Here is a 17537-nt window from a genome sequence, read left to right as displayed (position 1 = left end):
CTGATGAGAATGAAACCTTATCTCAGGATGCAGGAGCTGGCATTCCCTGCTGCCAACAGCTTTCACAAGCCAAATAAGAGAGAGAAATGTTTTATAAAAATTTTAAAGAAGTTGGGGGACCCCCTTAGATAACTACCCACCTACATGTAGCTGTCCCTGAAAAACCAAACAGCAGGAATGAAATCCAATAAATGCTTGTTCTTCAGTACAGCCAAATGTCAGCTGTGGGGCTTCAGTGAAATGAACAAGCTCTGTCCTGAGTAAATATATATATTAATAGCTTGGAGCTGCACTATCAAAGAAAAACAGCTGAACAGCGGAACAACAAAACAAAGAAGCTCTGAGGCCTTCCACTGCCTACAGCAATCTGCAGTTCAAGATGAATACTCTGCTCATTTCCATTCTAAACTAAACTCTATCTTCAATGCCATCAATATTATCAGTGTCATTATTGCAACTGCAGCATGAGTTTAATGCAATAGCTATTAATTAGACCATTTTGCCCTCCTCCAACAACAACCCTAGTGCATCAGTTCCTAATGGAGTTTATCTTATTGTATTTTGATTTTTCTCAGAGCAGCCTTTCTGAATTTTAAATTACTGTGCAGTAATTCAAAGTACAGCAAAGGTTATAGAATACCCTTCATACTTTACCAGCTCATCTGCTTCACAACATTACACACCAGCAGCATAAACAGCCAACTCAATAATGAAGAATGCTGACATAAAAAATAGTACCCTACAATCACACACTCCAACTCTTTTCACTCCTCTCTTGGTGGTCAGCAAGGTGAACAAAATTAGGAATGTCAAAGAGAGAGGGCAAACCAGTTAAAACTTCACTTTCAGAGGTAAGAAGTTCTCATCCTTAAAACACCATCAGCTATTGCATTTGTTTTGCACCACAATGGTTATCCTGTATAGTTTCAATACTTCTAGATTAGTGTAAATCTCATTGTTTCTTTTGTCAGCCTATATTTACCATGTTATCTAACTTGCTGGTTGGAGTCTGTCCATTGGTAGATGAAAGAGCAGTAAGTTAATTTGCTTCGTGGGAGCAGAGGTTGCTTCCTCATCAGTGCATAGGGAGTGATGCACATCTGCCTGTAGTGACATCACTGTGCTCCCACCTCCTTTAGTTATTGAGTAGAGATAGGACATGGAATACACACCTTTTCTTACCTTCCTCTGTCCCCTCTGGTCCTCTGTGTTTTCACAGTCCCCACCACAAACGGAGCTCAGCTGCCCAGCTTCAGCAAAATCAAAAAATAAAAACTCAGGGTACCTTCTGAAAACCCAGCTCCTTCAGTCTGTTGCAGAAATTAGCCACAAAATGTTGTAAAGATTTCCTAACATTCCAAGAAACAATCAGCTCCCTTTCCTCATCTGTGGAGATGACAGTTGTTTCACAGCAATTCATAAAAATGTAAACTGATATTTGCCTATAATTTTGGAAGGGGACAGTGGGTTTTATTGATCATTGCTATTGTAATCCTTGCTGCTGTGTGTGAGTTTCTGCTTTCTCTCTCAAACAAATTATCTAAAGTTTAAGACCTAACCTATCAACCAAGGAAGTTTTGAGATCTATAATCACACATGTATACATAGATAGATACACACACATATGTTACTGTGTATGTTAGAATCATCTGTTCCATGAAATTGCTATTTCCTGACTTTGGATTGGGGTATATTTTGAAGGAAAGAACATTCTGGTCAAATTTCATTTCAGTAATTAGTGAGATATGTGGGCTTGGTGGTTTGTGGGTTTTTTTTGTTTTGTTTTTTTTGGGGGTTTTTTTGTGTTTTTGGTTTTTTGTGGGTTTTTGTTTGTTTGTTTCTTTTTTTTAATGGAAAAGAAAATAAAATAGAACCTAATTTTTTGAAACTACAAAATGCTTTAACTCATATTTGGTTCCAGTTTCTGCTTTTCAGGTTTATCATAACCTGTAAGCCAACATGTAACTAGATTGCAGGCATCTGATCCAGCAGCTTCTATGCAAGCAAACCCCCCACTGACTCCTGCTGACTTAAGGGAAGATTCTTATTGCTACTTATGATGAGTTTGAGTCCTTACAAGTGTGAAGCTTTAGGTCCAAATGTGCTGAGAGGCTTAAAATATCCATGAACAGAAATATAGATAATCAGTGTTGCTGAAATGTCAGAGAAGTTACTCAAAAGTGTCATGATGCAGTTTCCTTATCACTGGCAAGGAAAGAGAACTATAGGGTCTTCCATAATTTTTTTATAAGATCATTGTGGCCTCATCCCTTTAGAACACTTGATACTCTTGGCTCCCTGGAGTGGAACAGGAATGAAGTGAGCACAAGGGACAGTTAGTCCTGAAATCTTTGAATCTGAGATTCACTGCAAGTTCTGCCTGAGTGATTTATGAGGTAGATGTTAGGGAGGAGACTTTGAGATTTAGCCCTATATGTCTCTCTGGTTAGGACTCACAAGTATTAAAAACTCCATTATTGTTTTAGTAAAGCTGTTTAAGAATTTGCTAAAAACACTGTCTCCCTTGATTCTTAATGTCTACAGGATATTTCTTATGATAAATATTAATAATTTTCAAGGACATGGATGAATGCATTTTTATAATTATCAAAACCCAGACATACTGGTTTAGTGTTTAAAATTAATTATAGTATGGAAACTAGCATTCCATAAGGGAATTATATTAACTCATCAGAATGAGTTCATTTTGCCTTTCAATTTACATTTGTTGAATTTTATTTACTGATTTTGTATTTAACTTCTAAGAACTTACTGAAAACTCAGTTTTTGTAACTATAGGGCCTTATTCCTAAATGTTTGACTTGATGTGTATTTAATTTAGATGACCATGATTTGAACCTGCAACAAGTACATAAATACAAGAACTTCAGAGAATAAGTGTAACTAATTTTCAAAAAGTGCCTTCAGTTGCAACATTCTTTATGGTATGAGAATGGAAGATTAGTATTTAAGCATTTTAGATTGGTTTTCCTTCAGGATTCCTCAGTTTACTGTGTTACTGAAAGGCAAAGGTGAGCCAGAACAAGTGGCAGTTACCCAATGCTGATTTCAGGGCCCACTCTGTTTTAGAGTCTTTAGAGGGTTACTAATGTATACCATTAGGGATATACTAATGTATACCAAAGGGACACCATTTTAAGGGCAGTTAAAATGCCTCTCAGCTCAAATCTACTTTAGAGTCGCCACCCAATCTCCCCAATATTTTAAAGGCTGGTTTGCTTCTCTTAGCAAAAATAGCACTGAAAGTGGGCACCCTTGACTGGTCTCCCTCGAAAGTCAAAATTGAGATAGTATTGTGATATTAGTATGCATCCTTGCTCAGAACAGTGTAACTGATGCAATACATTTACAGCAAATTTTAAAATTTCCATCATAGTAAAGAGAAACTGTCATTCAATCCAATGTAATGCTTTCTCAGCATCAAAAGATGCTATTACCACAGGACTGGCATCATTTTTCATCTTAAAGAGGATATTAAACAAGCACAGCAAATTCGTGCAGGTGAGCCTACTGTACTAAACATAAAATAAAACCACGCATTGTTCAGGATGAATTATTTTAATGCTTATACTTTGAGTCAATTGGCCAATAACTTTGCCAATTTGTTAATACCTGCATTTAGGAATAAAATGGACCAATGTAACCTATATTGGTATATGTTTCAGTCTGTTTCAATGTTGCCAGTATCAGCACCCTGCAGTCAGGGAAGTATCTGCTGGTCAGCACCTGGTTTGCATAATGTAGTGCTACAAAGATGAAAAAAAGCAGCCAACATCAGCTGGCAAAAAAAAAAAATAGTCCCCCTTTTGAAATGTGAAGGCTAACCTTGTCTAATGATTACAAGATTTATGAACAATTCAATAGCAATAGACTATAAAAGTGATAGGTCAGGCCACGTGTACACAAAGACTAAGCAGCTTTGGGTGAGATAAAAGATAAGGCAAAGATCCAGCTTAGATCCAGAGCTGTATTTTCAAGACAGCCCAGCATGCAGAGCAGTAACATCTTTATACAGAAATTCTTAGGTTTGAGTTTAGCAATTTATTTTAATCACACAGATTTGAATAAATAGCCTCCCTTTTCATGGATTTTGTGCTCGAGGCAGAGGGAAGCAAAGATGTTATTTCCCTTTACACCACTTCTTTATTAAGATTCAGAAATGTTATTTCACTTACATTAGGCGTGATCAGGGAGCATCCATTGCATACCATACTTTCTGTGTACCATCTTCAACTTCTAAATCCTGATTAGCTGGCTTGAAATGTCAGCAGCCATGGGCAGCTTTAGACCCCACAGATTTCTTTTCTTTTTGTATGAGTGAAACTGTGCAGATCAGACTTACGATTTTCATAATGTTTTGATTGACTTCTGGACTGTCTGTGATGCCAAGACATTGTTTATCCCTGACACACCCTTCAAAGTGCTTCTTACCTTGTACTGTTTCTGTATTTGCTGCATATACTCTTTCCACCCTCTTCTAATCTCTTCCCCTTCCTCTCTCACCCTTCAAATATGTAAAGCTGTGAAGAGAGCAGTTTTTCTTCTGAATGTTAGTTAATAATATCCAGACTGTGAAACTAAAACTTGCAGTACTGCATTTCTAATTAATCAGAAAGACATGCTGTAATAATATAGCTACAGACTAGGAGCTCTGCTAGCAATCACCCAGTGCTCTGTTGAAAAGCAGCTTGCCAAGCAGACCAGTCATTAGCCAATTACATCATGGAGCTCTGTATGGAATGGATTTGGTACATACATGGTAGAGCAGATGGTGGGGAAGAGTAGCCAGGGAGGACCTAGTCCAGCTGCTCAATGGCTGGACAAAGAAAAGTTGAAAAAAAAAAAGGGAAAGAAAAGAGCACAAGTGTTTTTTGTTGAAGATGAGGATGGGGGGATTTGAGAACAGTTTCTGTTGGGTGTCAGTTGTAGGTGTAATGTTGGAACAATTAGTACAAGTAATTTGGAAGCACTGCAGTGATCATGGCTCCTGGTTCATGGTTTCTGGTTCAGGTCTGCATGGTTTCTTGTAGGTCCTTGTGCCCTGCTGTCTAGAGAGGCGATACAAAGCAAAAAGGGCTGAGGAAAGGAAGCTGCAAATTAGAGTTGGAGCATATGCTTAAAACATTTGCTAATAGAGGCTGGCTCAGCTTCTCATGAAATGAGCCTTTGCATATCCTGTCTTTGTCTTCTGGTGAGAGTGAGGAAAACAGGTTTTTTTCCAATGCACATTAGTCTCTCATGTGTCTCATCAGCTTTTGATAACTGCTAATTGTAATTCAGGAACGACTGTGGGGCTTCATAACTTATGGTAGCTAGAAATGTGCAGAATCAGAGTCAAGTAATGTTCTAAGCCAGTATTTGTGTGAGGTCACTTCCCACCCCATTCTGTTTGAAACTTCTTTCAAGCTGAGATGGAAGAGGTTGCTATTGCAGCAATTCTTGGGTGATGCTGAGAAATAAGAATTCTTGGGTTTTAGGAGTCAAGAAGGTTCAAGTTCCCAAAACAGCCCTCTAATTTTCAGTGCCCAACTTTAGGCTTTGTGGATTTCAATACCCAAGATACTGAATATTCACAGTTATAAGGTGACAGCTCGGAGTTGAGTGAGCAACATTCCTTACCTTCACTACACAACAGTCTTCTGGAAATAGGGATGAAGCCACATTGATTTTGTGAGGACTGGTTAGTGTGTAGACAACCCTTGAATATGAATAGTTCTTAGGAAAAAATTTTGAGGATCCAAAGAAATTTACAAAGTCAGTTTGATTAAAATGATTGAGCCAGTTATACAAACAACACTGGTACATAATTCCTTCTCTCCTCACTTAGGAAGAAACACTGTCAATGTTTGCTTACTAGCAGGATATTAAAATAGATACCAAAAAAATCTCCAAAAGCACTGACCGAACAAACACAGAACAAGTATTACTTGTATTATACAATAATACTTGTAATATACTATTACAAGTATTAGTATTATTTCATACTAATATATCATGACCATTTATTCACTTTTCTGCTAAGCTTTGGTTCTTCTTTCCTGTTTGCAAGTTCTTGAACCACATCCCACAGTCCTTCAACGCAGCAGACTGCTCGTGAGCTGGAGCTGATGTGCAGATGGACCCGAGCTCCTCTGCACAGGCTCCAGACTGGGTGATGTGAGCCAGCTTCATCCCAGAAGGCTTTAGTCAGTGATGTGGTTCTGTGCCTGAGTTAATGTGCCAGAAGAGACGTGCTTTCACATTCCAAGCTCTGCGTTTTCCAGGCTGATATTGCTTAGAAGCAGAGAAGCTCTCATTTATCAATGGACAGAAACTGAACCCGCCAAAGTGGAGGAGCCACTGCTGGAGAGTGACTCAGGCTTGTGACAGAGATGAAGCGGTAGGACACTGAGCAGAGGAAGCTCATACAATGAGCAAGAACAGCTTGTGTCACATTGCCACCTGTTCCTTTGACATCTGAATTTATGGTCTAAACCATAAATGGCCTAAGGCCTCATTTATTTGAAGTCAGGATAGAAACAGCACATGCTCAACAGAGCTCAGCTTCACGTTTCAAGTACCAAGCACATGCAAAACTGAACAAACCTTATGGAATTTGGGGGCCTTTGGTAACAAATAAAATTAGATACTATGCAAAACCTTTGTAAAGGAAAAGACATCAAATGAATCCCATCTAAACTAAAATAAACCATTAAAAAAAGGAAAAATTAAGTAAATAGATAAATATGAGTTAAAAATTAAGTAAAGAGATAAATATGAGGCCAAATGCCTCAAACCTACCAAGGGTTTCCTTGTTCCTACCAAGGAAATAATCAGATGGCAGTGAAAGTACTGGGGCAAAACTCCAGTTAGTATGTTCCTGGCCCTGTAGTTTATGGGAGAGGATAGAGATATAATCATCACATTGAATAAAATATATATCATGATTGGGAAAAGTACATGATTTTTTTAAGTCCTGTCACTTGAATAAAAACCATGAGGCAGGTGGGGATGACAAAGACTAGAGAATGTGATAACATGTATTATTAGCAATTCAAAGAAAGAAGGGTACAGCTGCTGCAGGAAATGTTGGATCCAGCTCTGCAGCTGAGCTGAATTTGGTCCTCTGCCCTGAAGTGTTAGAAAGAAAAATGAGTGTACATAGCCATGGATTTGCTCTAATCCATGATTTGAGGATGCCAGTAGACACCCAAGATATCTATCCTGTATGGAACAGAGAAGGCTTGTTTTCTGTATTTGTTTAAGAGTGACAAATATCAATAATATGGCAGAAATGTTTAAACAAGGACACAGCACATCGTAAAGGAAAACAATCCATCTGTTTCAGCATCTGGTTTCAAGCATCCAGTTAGGTATCTATTGCAGTGAAGAAACTCTCCCAGGTTAGTTCCTACAATACTCATTTATCCTGGCTAGAAGAGTTGTCTAGGGTGGTTTGCCTAGGATGGTTTGTCTAGGGTGATTTGAACACAGGAAATAATTTTATAGCTGCTGTACTCTGTACTCTCTGGTAGGTTTAGATTTCATGTCCAATTGCAATTAACTAAGGACGCTACATAAACATGGTCACTGTCTCCATACCTTTCAAATGACTGCACCCCTGCCCGAGATCTCTGGTGGCAAAGGTCTCGTAGCAGAGGTCTGTCCCCATCTGGCTCTGCAAACAGCCAGAACCAACAGGCAGCTCACCTGAATGCAGAGATCCTCCTTCCATCTCTGTCAGCCTCTTGGGAAACAAGAGTACTCAGGACCTTTCAGCACTATGGTGAGCTCCCCAGGACTTTGTTTATGTATCTGTCTCTGGAGTGTACTGGGTAAACAGAAGACATTTGTACATTGCAAAGGTGCCCACTACATCATTTCAGGAGCGCACACGACTCAAGCATGAAATTGATGAGCTATGACAGAAGTCACTGACAGCTACTCTCACACTGTACATTAGCATTATTGCTCTGAATTAACGCGTGCCTATATAGTGATATACTGTGTGAATAGTAAAGATGATTCCTCTAAACATGTAGTTAAGAACAGTAGCTATATAACCAACATAAGATCTCTATAGCTTGGTCACTGAAGGACTTTACTTGATTCTGATTGTGCCTTTTCAGTTGGATGCCAGTGGATCCCCTTGTTGCCACAGTTTTTGCTCAGCCTGTCATCATAAGCAATGTTTGTGTTAGAAATAGCAGGAGACTTTTCTATCGACTTTCTAATAATACATAAAGAACTGCAAACCAATCTATTATGAGCACTTATCCTTCTTTGCTTCCTTTTTTGCTCTGATGCTTCATGTCTGATATTTGCTTGGTGAGTTTTTTTATAAATTTTAGAAATTCTTTTGTGTTTAACACTTTGACTTTCTGTTGGTGTAGTTTTTCTCTCCAAAGGAACAGCCTACGTAGACTGAAAACTGAGCCATTCAGGATCCTCTTAAGATTTCATATAGTACCGCAAAGATGCCCATATTTAAATGTATCCAATCTCTCACCAAATCATAGTAATGATGTCCTCAGTTGCTTTAGTCCATGTGTCAAATCTGTGCTCTGTTTATACACAGGATATATGACTTCCTCCTCTTCTTTTGGTAGTGAATGGTAAAACAAAATGCCATGAAGGAGCTCCCAGTCATGCCTGTTGTGCTTCCACAAGTGGCATTGGGTAGATTCCATCTCAAACCTCCTGTGCTAATTTCTTAATCTTCAAAGTTTCTGACTTTAGATGAGGAACTTTGAGTGCACTGTTTATTCCAGGATATGTCTTGTTTAGCTTCTCCAAAAAAGTGATTAGAATGAAGCACAGCGTTTCATGTGTGGTTTTAAAGGAGATGAGTCAGTTCAGTTGAGCTAGACATTGTTTCTGAAACATCCAGCACCTTTATTTAGATTGGGGAGGAAACTAAGAAATAAGAAGGAAAAAACCAGCAGATTCAGCAGATCTTATCTCACTATTTCCCCCTCCTGTTTTCATTTGCACTTCCATTTCCATGCAATATTTCATTTCTTTATGCATCTATCACTGTTTGCTTCTGTCAGAAGTTCAAAGGCAGCCTGCTTTCATAAAGGAGAGGCAGTATTGACTGATCTATAATATTGTTTCTACCTTTTTTGACCAATTCTCAATGCATATTTTGAGTTTTGAGAAGCATTTCATGAGTCACTGGGCAGTTGGAAAAATCTATAGTATAGGCTCATTACTTTGCTGGCTGCTGAATGTTTTCCACTGGTTGTGTTGCAAGGCAAAAATGCAGCCTTTTTTCTCAGGAAAAAGAGGTTAAAATTTCATATATACATAAATAATAAAACAACACATGGAGGTGATATCAGTGTGATGTATTTCATTTTATATATACTTTTGACTGCCCTGCTGTCCATTAATCCACACAAACTCCCATCATAGTCTAACCTCCTTAGCACCTTTAGTCTTGCTTTTCTAGGTAGTCAGTCAAAAAAAGTCTCCCTTCTTTCTTCTGAAATGTGGCACTCCCAGCCATCCTCCCAAATGTCACTGGCTGCAGGCCCAGGACAAGCGCTGTTCTGTTCTGTGCTAGTGATCATGGTTTAAGCTCCAACCTCACGAGGCTGCAGAAGTGGGAGCTTTACACTTCCAAGTGAGCTCCTTGCCCCAGCAAGCAGAGATGGATAAAATGGCTGTAGGAGTTTATTTCAGTAGAGGCAAGAGGTCCAGCTCCCAGAGACAGATCCAGGGCTTCACAGACCACAGAATATAATGGAAATGACAAAATGATGCAACATACCAGGAGTCACTTTTAGATTAATTTTAAATATTTAACAAATATTTTCTCCTGTTTCCTGCCTATCAAATCTTAGTAACTCATTCTGCATTTCAAAGGCATAAGGATATCAAAGTGGTCCCGATACAGTTAACCTCACCCATCCAATCTATTTTAAGCACTTCTATCACCAATATTTTTCTGAAAAACACCTTCATACACATAGTGTGATAGGAATGTATTTAAGTGCTTTCAGCACTCCTGCAGAGTGACATGCAGAACTCACCTAGAGTTTAACTACTTATATCACACCAGATCCCTTTTCTTCTCACTCTTTTGTGAAGGGTAGTAGATAAACAAAAACTCCCTTTTTCTTATTCTCTTTAAAATTCAGCACAGATCTAAATCAGTTCTCTAAAATAATTTTTTTTCCCAGCAAAAGAACCACACTGCCATCAATGAGTCGGAAAATAATTAAACATTTAAGACTGTCTGGGCTTTTGTTCTGAGAAGGTGACAAGGCTGAAGGGTAGCTGCAGCTTCCAGTTTAGTGGCATTCTGTGTACTGACTGCATGTGCAAACACTCTGCCTCTGGCCGTGGTGGAAAGGAGACAGGCACAGCAAGATCACACAGGTGGTAGACAATGCACTTAGGGAAAACAACATCTGGATTATCCACAGAAACACCCACCATTGCCCTCATCCCAAAATCCACTGAATATTTTGGCTACCAGTTGCTGAGGTGCACTGGCATGGAGGCTCCTCCACTCAAGTACTCATTGCAGGCCAACCATCATGTGGAAAGTATGTTTATAACTGTGCATTATAGTAAGGTGTAAATTATGCTACATAATCTCTATAGGAACTTCATGAGAAATCAGCCATAGCTTGAAAGGGTTATTTTATATCTATCTAAGGAAATCTCTGAAAGACAAACTGGGCTAAAATGCTTTACAAAAAGGTAGTTATTTCATACATCCAGACATCTCAGGGGAAGTTGCCGTTTGAGCAGTTTTATTTAGGAATCAGTGAAAGAACTCTGTTGCTCCAAGTCCATTGTCAGTTTTTAGAGGTTTGTCTCTCTCTGCACCACTACTTCTTTCACAGATTTCTCACTCTGCATGGATTTTTATGTTGTCATTAGCATCTTAGGTCTTCCTAAAGCTGCCACAAGCAGATTTTTATTCCATATGGCTATTTTGTCAGCCTGTAGCTACAAGAAAGATGAAAATGGGAAGGGTAAGTTTGAAGAGGAGACAACCCAGACCATTCCATGCAGATGAAAAGCTCTCCTCAATCAGATTTGGTTGAAAAGCCCTACTACCACTCTGCCCCTTTTTCTCCTGGGCTAGGGAAAACAGCTGTTTATGTTTTAATCTCTAAGGAGGAATAGAAATGCATGGATCGTTCATTATCCCTTGCATATAGAAAATAAATTGGTTGAAGTAGAAAGTCAAATGGACTTTAAGAGGTTTTCTGTATTGACTCATTTCCAAGTTGATTAAGTACTCTTAAGTGCAGCCTATGCTCTTCTCCTTGCAAATCTAGCTATTGGGTATACAGAATCATATTTACATGTACGCAGATTCCAGTAGTGTTAAAACCCCCAAACCTCCAGATAGCTAGAACTATTAGTTCATAGGAATTTAAAATTAAATTAAATAGCTGGGCTGTTTTCCAGATGATTTTTAAAGTTCCTGTGCTTACACAAAAACCTCCATAGGATTTACATTACACTACTGTATTTGTTTCAGTGAGCAGTTGACTGCCAAGAATACGGTCTATGACCAAAATGGCAATCTAATTAAATATTTGACAAGCAGAAAGCTGGACATTATTCAAGTCAAGCATTAAATTAGAAAATTTAGTTTGTCTCCTTTATCAGTAGATTTTTAAATCAGCCTATTCTACCAAAACCCATAAGTTTAATGAATTTGGTCAGACATACTGTGTAACAGATGTCTAACATACAGCCAGGAGCCTAAATCATAAAAATGATGCTTCACTTTGGCACTGCAAAATATATATGAAAGACTCAGAAAGGTCAGTCACCAGCAACCTGCTTGCTGGTAGTTGAGAAACAGCACTGTAAAATGCATGAGCTGCCTTCTGTAGTCTCTTATAGGAAGCCTTGGGAAGCCACAGATAATTTGCTTTCAATGATTCATCAAGTTGGCCCTTTGTTTCACTAATTTGAGTGTCAAGTGCAACCACATAATAAAGAATTACCAAGACCTGATAAGATTCTTCTTACATTGCTCTGTTTGTCTGAACAACTGGTACTGTTGAAACCAACCCTACAAACCGCATAGACAGCGGGTGTCTTCCGTGGAGTGATAAAGCTGTGTTTACTGCGTTATCCGCTGGTGAACCACACCTTCATGTTTCTTTTTCCTCTCTTAAAATGCACTAATTGCAGCATGCTGGGCCCATGTTAGAGATGGCATTTGTTTCACTGTTAGTCCTCCAATGAATTAACAAAGATAAAAAATTGATTTCAATGACAATTCCAGCCTTGAGAAACATGCTATTGTGACCATGGTTGAGTTACTCTGTTGGTAGTTTTCTCCTTAATATAATTTTTAATACCACATAGCTGCAGGTTAGATGTGAAGCCATATATTAGAACTACTATTTCGATGAGTAGTTTCAAGTGAAATAATTTCATGATTAGGAGATAGATTTTTTTTAATGCTGTCAGTCTAGTAACTTCGTAAGAGATCAACCCTAAAAATGGCTTGTGTAGAAGAGGCACATTTATAAACGTGGGATTCCCACAGCAAAAGATATTTGTAATCTAGGGTCTGATAAACTTTTCACAACTGAACTGTACACTATTAATACAAAGAAAGAATAAAAAAACTTTAGAAGGCTGCTTGTGAGAGTGGGAAAATGTCCGCCTTCAGAAACCAGAGAGATGGCATGGGGAGCAAGTCTGTGGGATTTCATTTATAAGATGAAGAAAGCTTCTGTCAAAAGGCTTTGAAAGCGGTTGTTAGAGCTTAGGTAAGACTCTGTGAGGGGGTATTGTCAGCACCGCACAAGGAGTTGAGGGCGTCGATTTTTTCACTAACGTGAATTTAAAGTATCGCCTGATCGCTACCAGCTCCAGGAAAGCCAGGTAGCAGTGGGAGAACGAGAAATTTTCCGCTTGGGAAAAATACAAATAATGTAATGTGAAGGTCGTGCCCGCTACCACAAGCAGGACAGAGGCCTGGGTAGAGGCAAGGAAGGAAGGAGCTCTTGCCCCTGCTCCTGCTCGCTCGGGGCCGGAGGGGCGCTCGCCGGGCCGAGGGCGCCGCCCGCCCGGTGCCCGCCCGGTGCCCCCCCGCGCCGCGGGCTCGCCGGCGGAGCAGCGCCCGAGCGGAGGCAGAAGTTAACTTCCACCTGCCCTGAAGTCGCCGCTGCGCCGGCAGCAGGAGGCGGAGGCGGAGGCGGAGGCAGGCGGGGCAGCCGAGGACCCGGCTCTGGCAGGCTCCGAGGGTCCGGCCGAGTGTAATTCCCCCCTAATCCCCGCCACGGCGGCGCTTCCCTGGCCGAGCCATGTCTGCGGCTTCCCCGCCATGCCGAGCCTAGCGGGGAGCGGGAGGACTGGCGGCCGGGAGGCGCACAAAATGAAGACCCTGATGGTAAGTGCATTGTTGGCACGGCTCATCCCGGCTCCGGCGGCGGGGAGGAGAGCAGGGGAGCGGCGCGGAGCGGAGCGGAGCTGCCCCGGGCACCCTGCACACGCTCCAGCCTTCGCCGGGCTGCATCCCCGCGGCTCTCCGGCATCGCGCGAAGGCGACCAAGCCTTGGTGGCGGCGGCCAAGAACTTTCCGCCTGCTTTCTTTTATTCGTGTTGCTCGTGGTTTGGGGATTTTGTGTGTGTGTGCGTTTTAAGGAGCGTACAGAAAACCGATCTGCTTAAAGGACGAGGCTGGAGGTATCTGGGCGGGGGGAAGCGCTACAGTCCCCAACACTCGTTAAAATGCACGAATGAGATGCCCAAAGGGGGCCGGCGGCACGGGAATGAGAGGCGCCGGGTAGCCGGGCGCACGGAGGGGAGAAGAGGCGAGGAAGCAGGGGAGAAGGAGGGAGCCACGGGAGCGGGCTGGCGAGGGGGCAGGAGGAGGACGGAGGGGATTCCCCTGTTTTCTCCTCGCACTTCTGCCGGGTGTCTGGCGGGTGAAACTTGCGGGTGCGCTGGCGGGGAAGCGGCGCGCCCCGCCGGGCCCCGCGGCGGGGGGAGCCCGCTGAGCCGGCTCTCTCTCTGTCCCCCGCAGCGCCACGGGCTGGCCGTCTGCCTGGCGCTCACCACCATGTGCACCAGCTTGTTGCTCATGTACGGCGGCATCGGCATCGGCGGGGGCCACCCGGAGCCGCGGCGGCGGCAGCAGCAGCAGGTGGCGGCGGTGCCCAGCCGCCCGCCGGAACGCGGCCAGCGCCACCCGGCTCTGCCCGTCGGGGCCGGCCTCCTGGAGGGCTACATCAGCGTCCTGGAGCACAAGGTGAGCCGCCGGCCGCGGGACCGCCCCTCCTTCCCGGCGCCCTCGGGGGGCACCGAGCCCGCAGCTGCCGAGCTCTGCCTCCTGCCCCCGTGAGGTGCCCGGTTCCTCTCGGCGGGGCCGACGTGCCCTGCCTGCCTCGCTCTCGGGGTTGGCTTAAGCGGCCTCCGGGTGCCGTCGCCCCTGGCCCAAGAGCGGAATTACCGGGGTCAGGAGCCGGCCTCCAGCCCGCGGTTGAGTATTTATGCCGTGCTGCTTCTATTCTCCCTTGCACAGTAGAAAGGGGGAGGGAAAGATGAAGTGTTTCTAATGCTGCATGCTCTAGGTACAATACAAATGTATGTTTAAGATGATATTAGTAAGAGTTAAAGTATGAGGTTTATTTACTGGAGGGCAAAGTCAATAGGTAGGTGTTTATTCTTAGCTCATTTTGTCATAGGAAAAAAGAAAGTCTGCACAAATGACCTTTTCATCCCCCCTTCTGGGAAGCAGAAGTTATCACCCGTAGTTTCCATTCTAGAAATTTGGGGCACTCTTTAATGGTGAGCAAAATGATGTCCCTCCTCTTGACAGAGGAATTACCAGGCTGTATTGTCAGACTATAATACTTGTTTACCAGAGATAGGCAGATTAAGCTTTGATGGCTCACAGGACAGATGTAGTGACATAAAGTGAGCGAGGTGGCACATCTATGCCAAAGAGATACTCAAGCTTCAGTAGTTTTCTTAGGAGGCAGATTCCTCTGCTTTTTGTTTGGTGTTTGGTTGGTTACTTTCAGCTGGAAATTTCAAGGTCTTCCTCTTCCAAAACCCCAGATATTGTTTAGTGCAAACATGTCTTGCAGTAAAAATTTACTTAAAAAAATAAACAAGAGGAGTGAGGATTCGCAACTTTCTTATGTTTTCACATCCAGACTGACAACCTTCTGAAAGATATGTTGTCAGACAACTTACTGGGCTCAGTTTGGAGGTACTGTGTGAAGGTACTAGTGACTTTGATATACAGAGGTTTTTACTGTTCCTTCTAGCATAACTTTCTATGCAAGAGTTATCTGTAGGGCTCTTAGCACAGAAAAATAGCACATGATGGTGCCTTGTAGGCTTTGCTTTCTTACATGGTTCTCCTAGAAATTCTCAGATGTAATGCCTGTAGAAAAAGCAAGTTTGGCCATGGACTTCCTGCTGTCTGATGAGTACTGTTGGAATTCTTTTGTTCTTCTTGAACATGACTGTATGATAGGTGTAGATAGATGTGCACATGGTTGTTATATCCAGCAGTAATTGAAAAGACATCTGTAGGCTTTTTGGGATGCGTGTGTGAGTAGCCTTCTGATTCTGATAATACCTCACACTGGTTTCTCCAGACTCACAAATACCCCTCATTAACAGGCCATACTTAAAATCACTGTTCTGTTATTTTCCAGGGTAATTTTCATGTTTCCTTGTGTTTTGGAGAAAGATGATCCTTTGGTTTTTTAATATATTGTAATATGGCCCAAACCCCACAGATACTCTATTTCTGAATTTCATTTCACACAGCTCATGCCTCACAGTAATAATCTCCTGAAGGTTTAATAACTTTTCCACCTAACTTCTGTGGGTCAGAAAGAATATTGTGCTATCCCTGCTGTGTTCCCTGCTTGCTTTGTCTGAATTTAATGCACACGAGATCATGCAGAGAGCTGTGCCACTGTGGTATACAGAGCAGTGAGGACACTGCATTACCATAAGGAGACTGGGGAGAAAGGGACTTTGTTTCTTAATAATGTATTTATTTTTGTAATTTAATTTGGTAGTCCATGTACTTGTCACGGATTTACAATCCCAGAATAGATTGGTTTCACCCATAATAAAAAATGGAGAACGCAAAAAATCACAGAAATTCATGGTTTGAAAAAAGAAGGATGCAGGATTGGGGATGGTGAGAGAATAGGGAGAGAGCAAGAACTGAGGAATGGTGAGACATATTCAGAGAACCTGTGGTTTGGGTGGGACATTGGAAACTGCAGAGAAGACACCTTGAATAGCAAGTGAAATGAGGAAATTGGGGAAGTTTTAAGGAATGTGAAGAGAGCTGCAGGAAGAAAGCAAGGCAAAATTCTGTAGCTGTGAAAAGGACATGATATTTGAAGAGACGGGGAGGTCTGGAAGGAGATGAGAAGTATCTGTTGTTTGAGGACCACAGGCTTTCAAAGGTAAGGCAGTAATGAATTCAGCAATGGTACATGTTATTTTGATAGCACAGAGGTGATGATGTGAAATGATAATGAATGGTAGATTTTTCACAGTATGGCTTCCTTAATTTCCCATATAGAATCTTGGAATTATCTGTCAGGTTGAATGACTTGAAACTGAATGACCATTATACAGAAATCATCTTGGTATGTGTTCATGCATGAATGACAGGTGGCAGTAGACTGAATGTCTGGATCATTCTTGTGCTTGTTTCTGGATCCCATAATTTGCTTTAACAGGAAAATCTCCTTTCATGTTCGTGGTGTTGTACCCATTCTGGTGCATTTAATGAGAGTAAGTATGCACATATATGTAGGAGCTGTCTGCCAGCTACTGAAGTTAGTGATCCATAATCACAGTGTGAGTATTGACACATGAGCTGTGTAAGTATGTGGTAGTAAAGATGTTTCTCTTCAGGGATAAAATTTAACAATTGTCCTCATTGTGAAATATCATGTATTACAAATGTCTGTCACTACTAGCAATACAGCTCATTTAGTAGTGCTGGATGATCATGTATGGAGACTATTTGCCAGAAAATCTGGGCACTTAGTACTCAGTAACAATGATTTTGAAATATAGCCTGCAATATTATAATTACCAATTATTTTTCTCCTTTTATTTTATATTCAGTAAGAAGTGTAGTTCCTCATCCATACTGTCAAGATAAGCAGGCAGTCTCTGAGAATACAGTAAAATATGTCTTTTTTTTTCTAGGTTGAAGAGGTTTTTTGCATGAGTTTCTAGTCTTTGCTTTCATAGTTCCTGCAAGCCCATTTTTCCATGAGTCAAGCATCAGAGATCAGAACCCCTGTACTTAGCTTTAGTAGCCTTTCACAGTTTAGCAGTGCATACTTAATTTTTGTTGAGCTGAATTCTTGGAACAAAAAAAAAAATCAGAAATGCTATGGATTCAGAAATGCAAGTGGGTCCTTGTCATTTCACCTTTGCATGTCCCACAGTAACAGCAGTTGACAGACATTGTTGATGGATGTTTGAAATGAATAAATAGTATCTCTTTTTGTTCCCAATAGCTAGATGTTATATCCTAAAAAAATGTCACA

The 17537-nt window shown here is 41.5% G+C and overlaps 1 protein-coding gene across 2 annotated transcripts in view; it reads left to right on the top strand.

Moving 5' to 3' along the window:
• The first annotated feature begins 13076 nt into the window (after positions 1 to 13076).
• ST6GALNAC5 (ST6 N-acetylgalactosaminide alpha-2,6-sialyltransferase 5) overlaps positions 13077 to 17537 on the top strand; it is a 66151-nt gene continuing 61690 nt past the window's right edge. Inside the window, exons 1-2 of one of the 2 annotated variants that reach the window (XM_036388190.2) lie at positions 13077 to 13381; positions 14018 to 14242. In XM_036388190.2, the coding sequence (XP_036244083.1) occupies positions 13316 to 13381; positions 14018 to 14242 (291 nt within the window). In that variant the 5' untranslated portion in view covers positions 13077 to 13315. Of the gene's footprint in view, positions 13382 to 13577; positions 13678 to 14017; positions 14243 to 17537 lie in introns of those variants that run through there. The other variant, XM_054515846.1, reaches the window with a different exon arrangement.

Source organism: Molothrus ater, chromosome 9 (genome assembly GCF_012460135.2).
Source record: "Molothrus ater isolate BHLD 08-10-18 breed brown headed cowbird chromosome 9, BPBGC_Mater_1.1, whole genome shotgun sequence".
Taxonomy (NCBI): Eukaryota; Metazoa; Chordata; class Aves; order Passeriformes; family Icteridae; genus Molothrus; species Molothrus ater.
The sequence above is the reverse complement of the archived record's forward strand: the minus strand, read 5'-3'. Positions and strand labels throughout refer to the sequence as shown.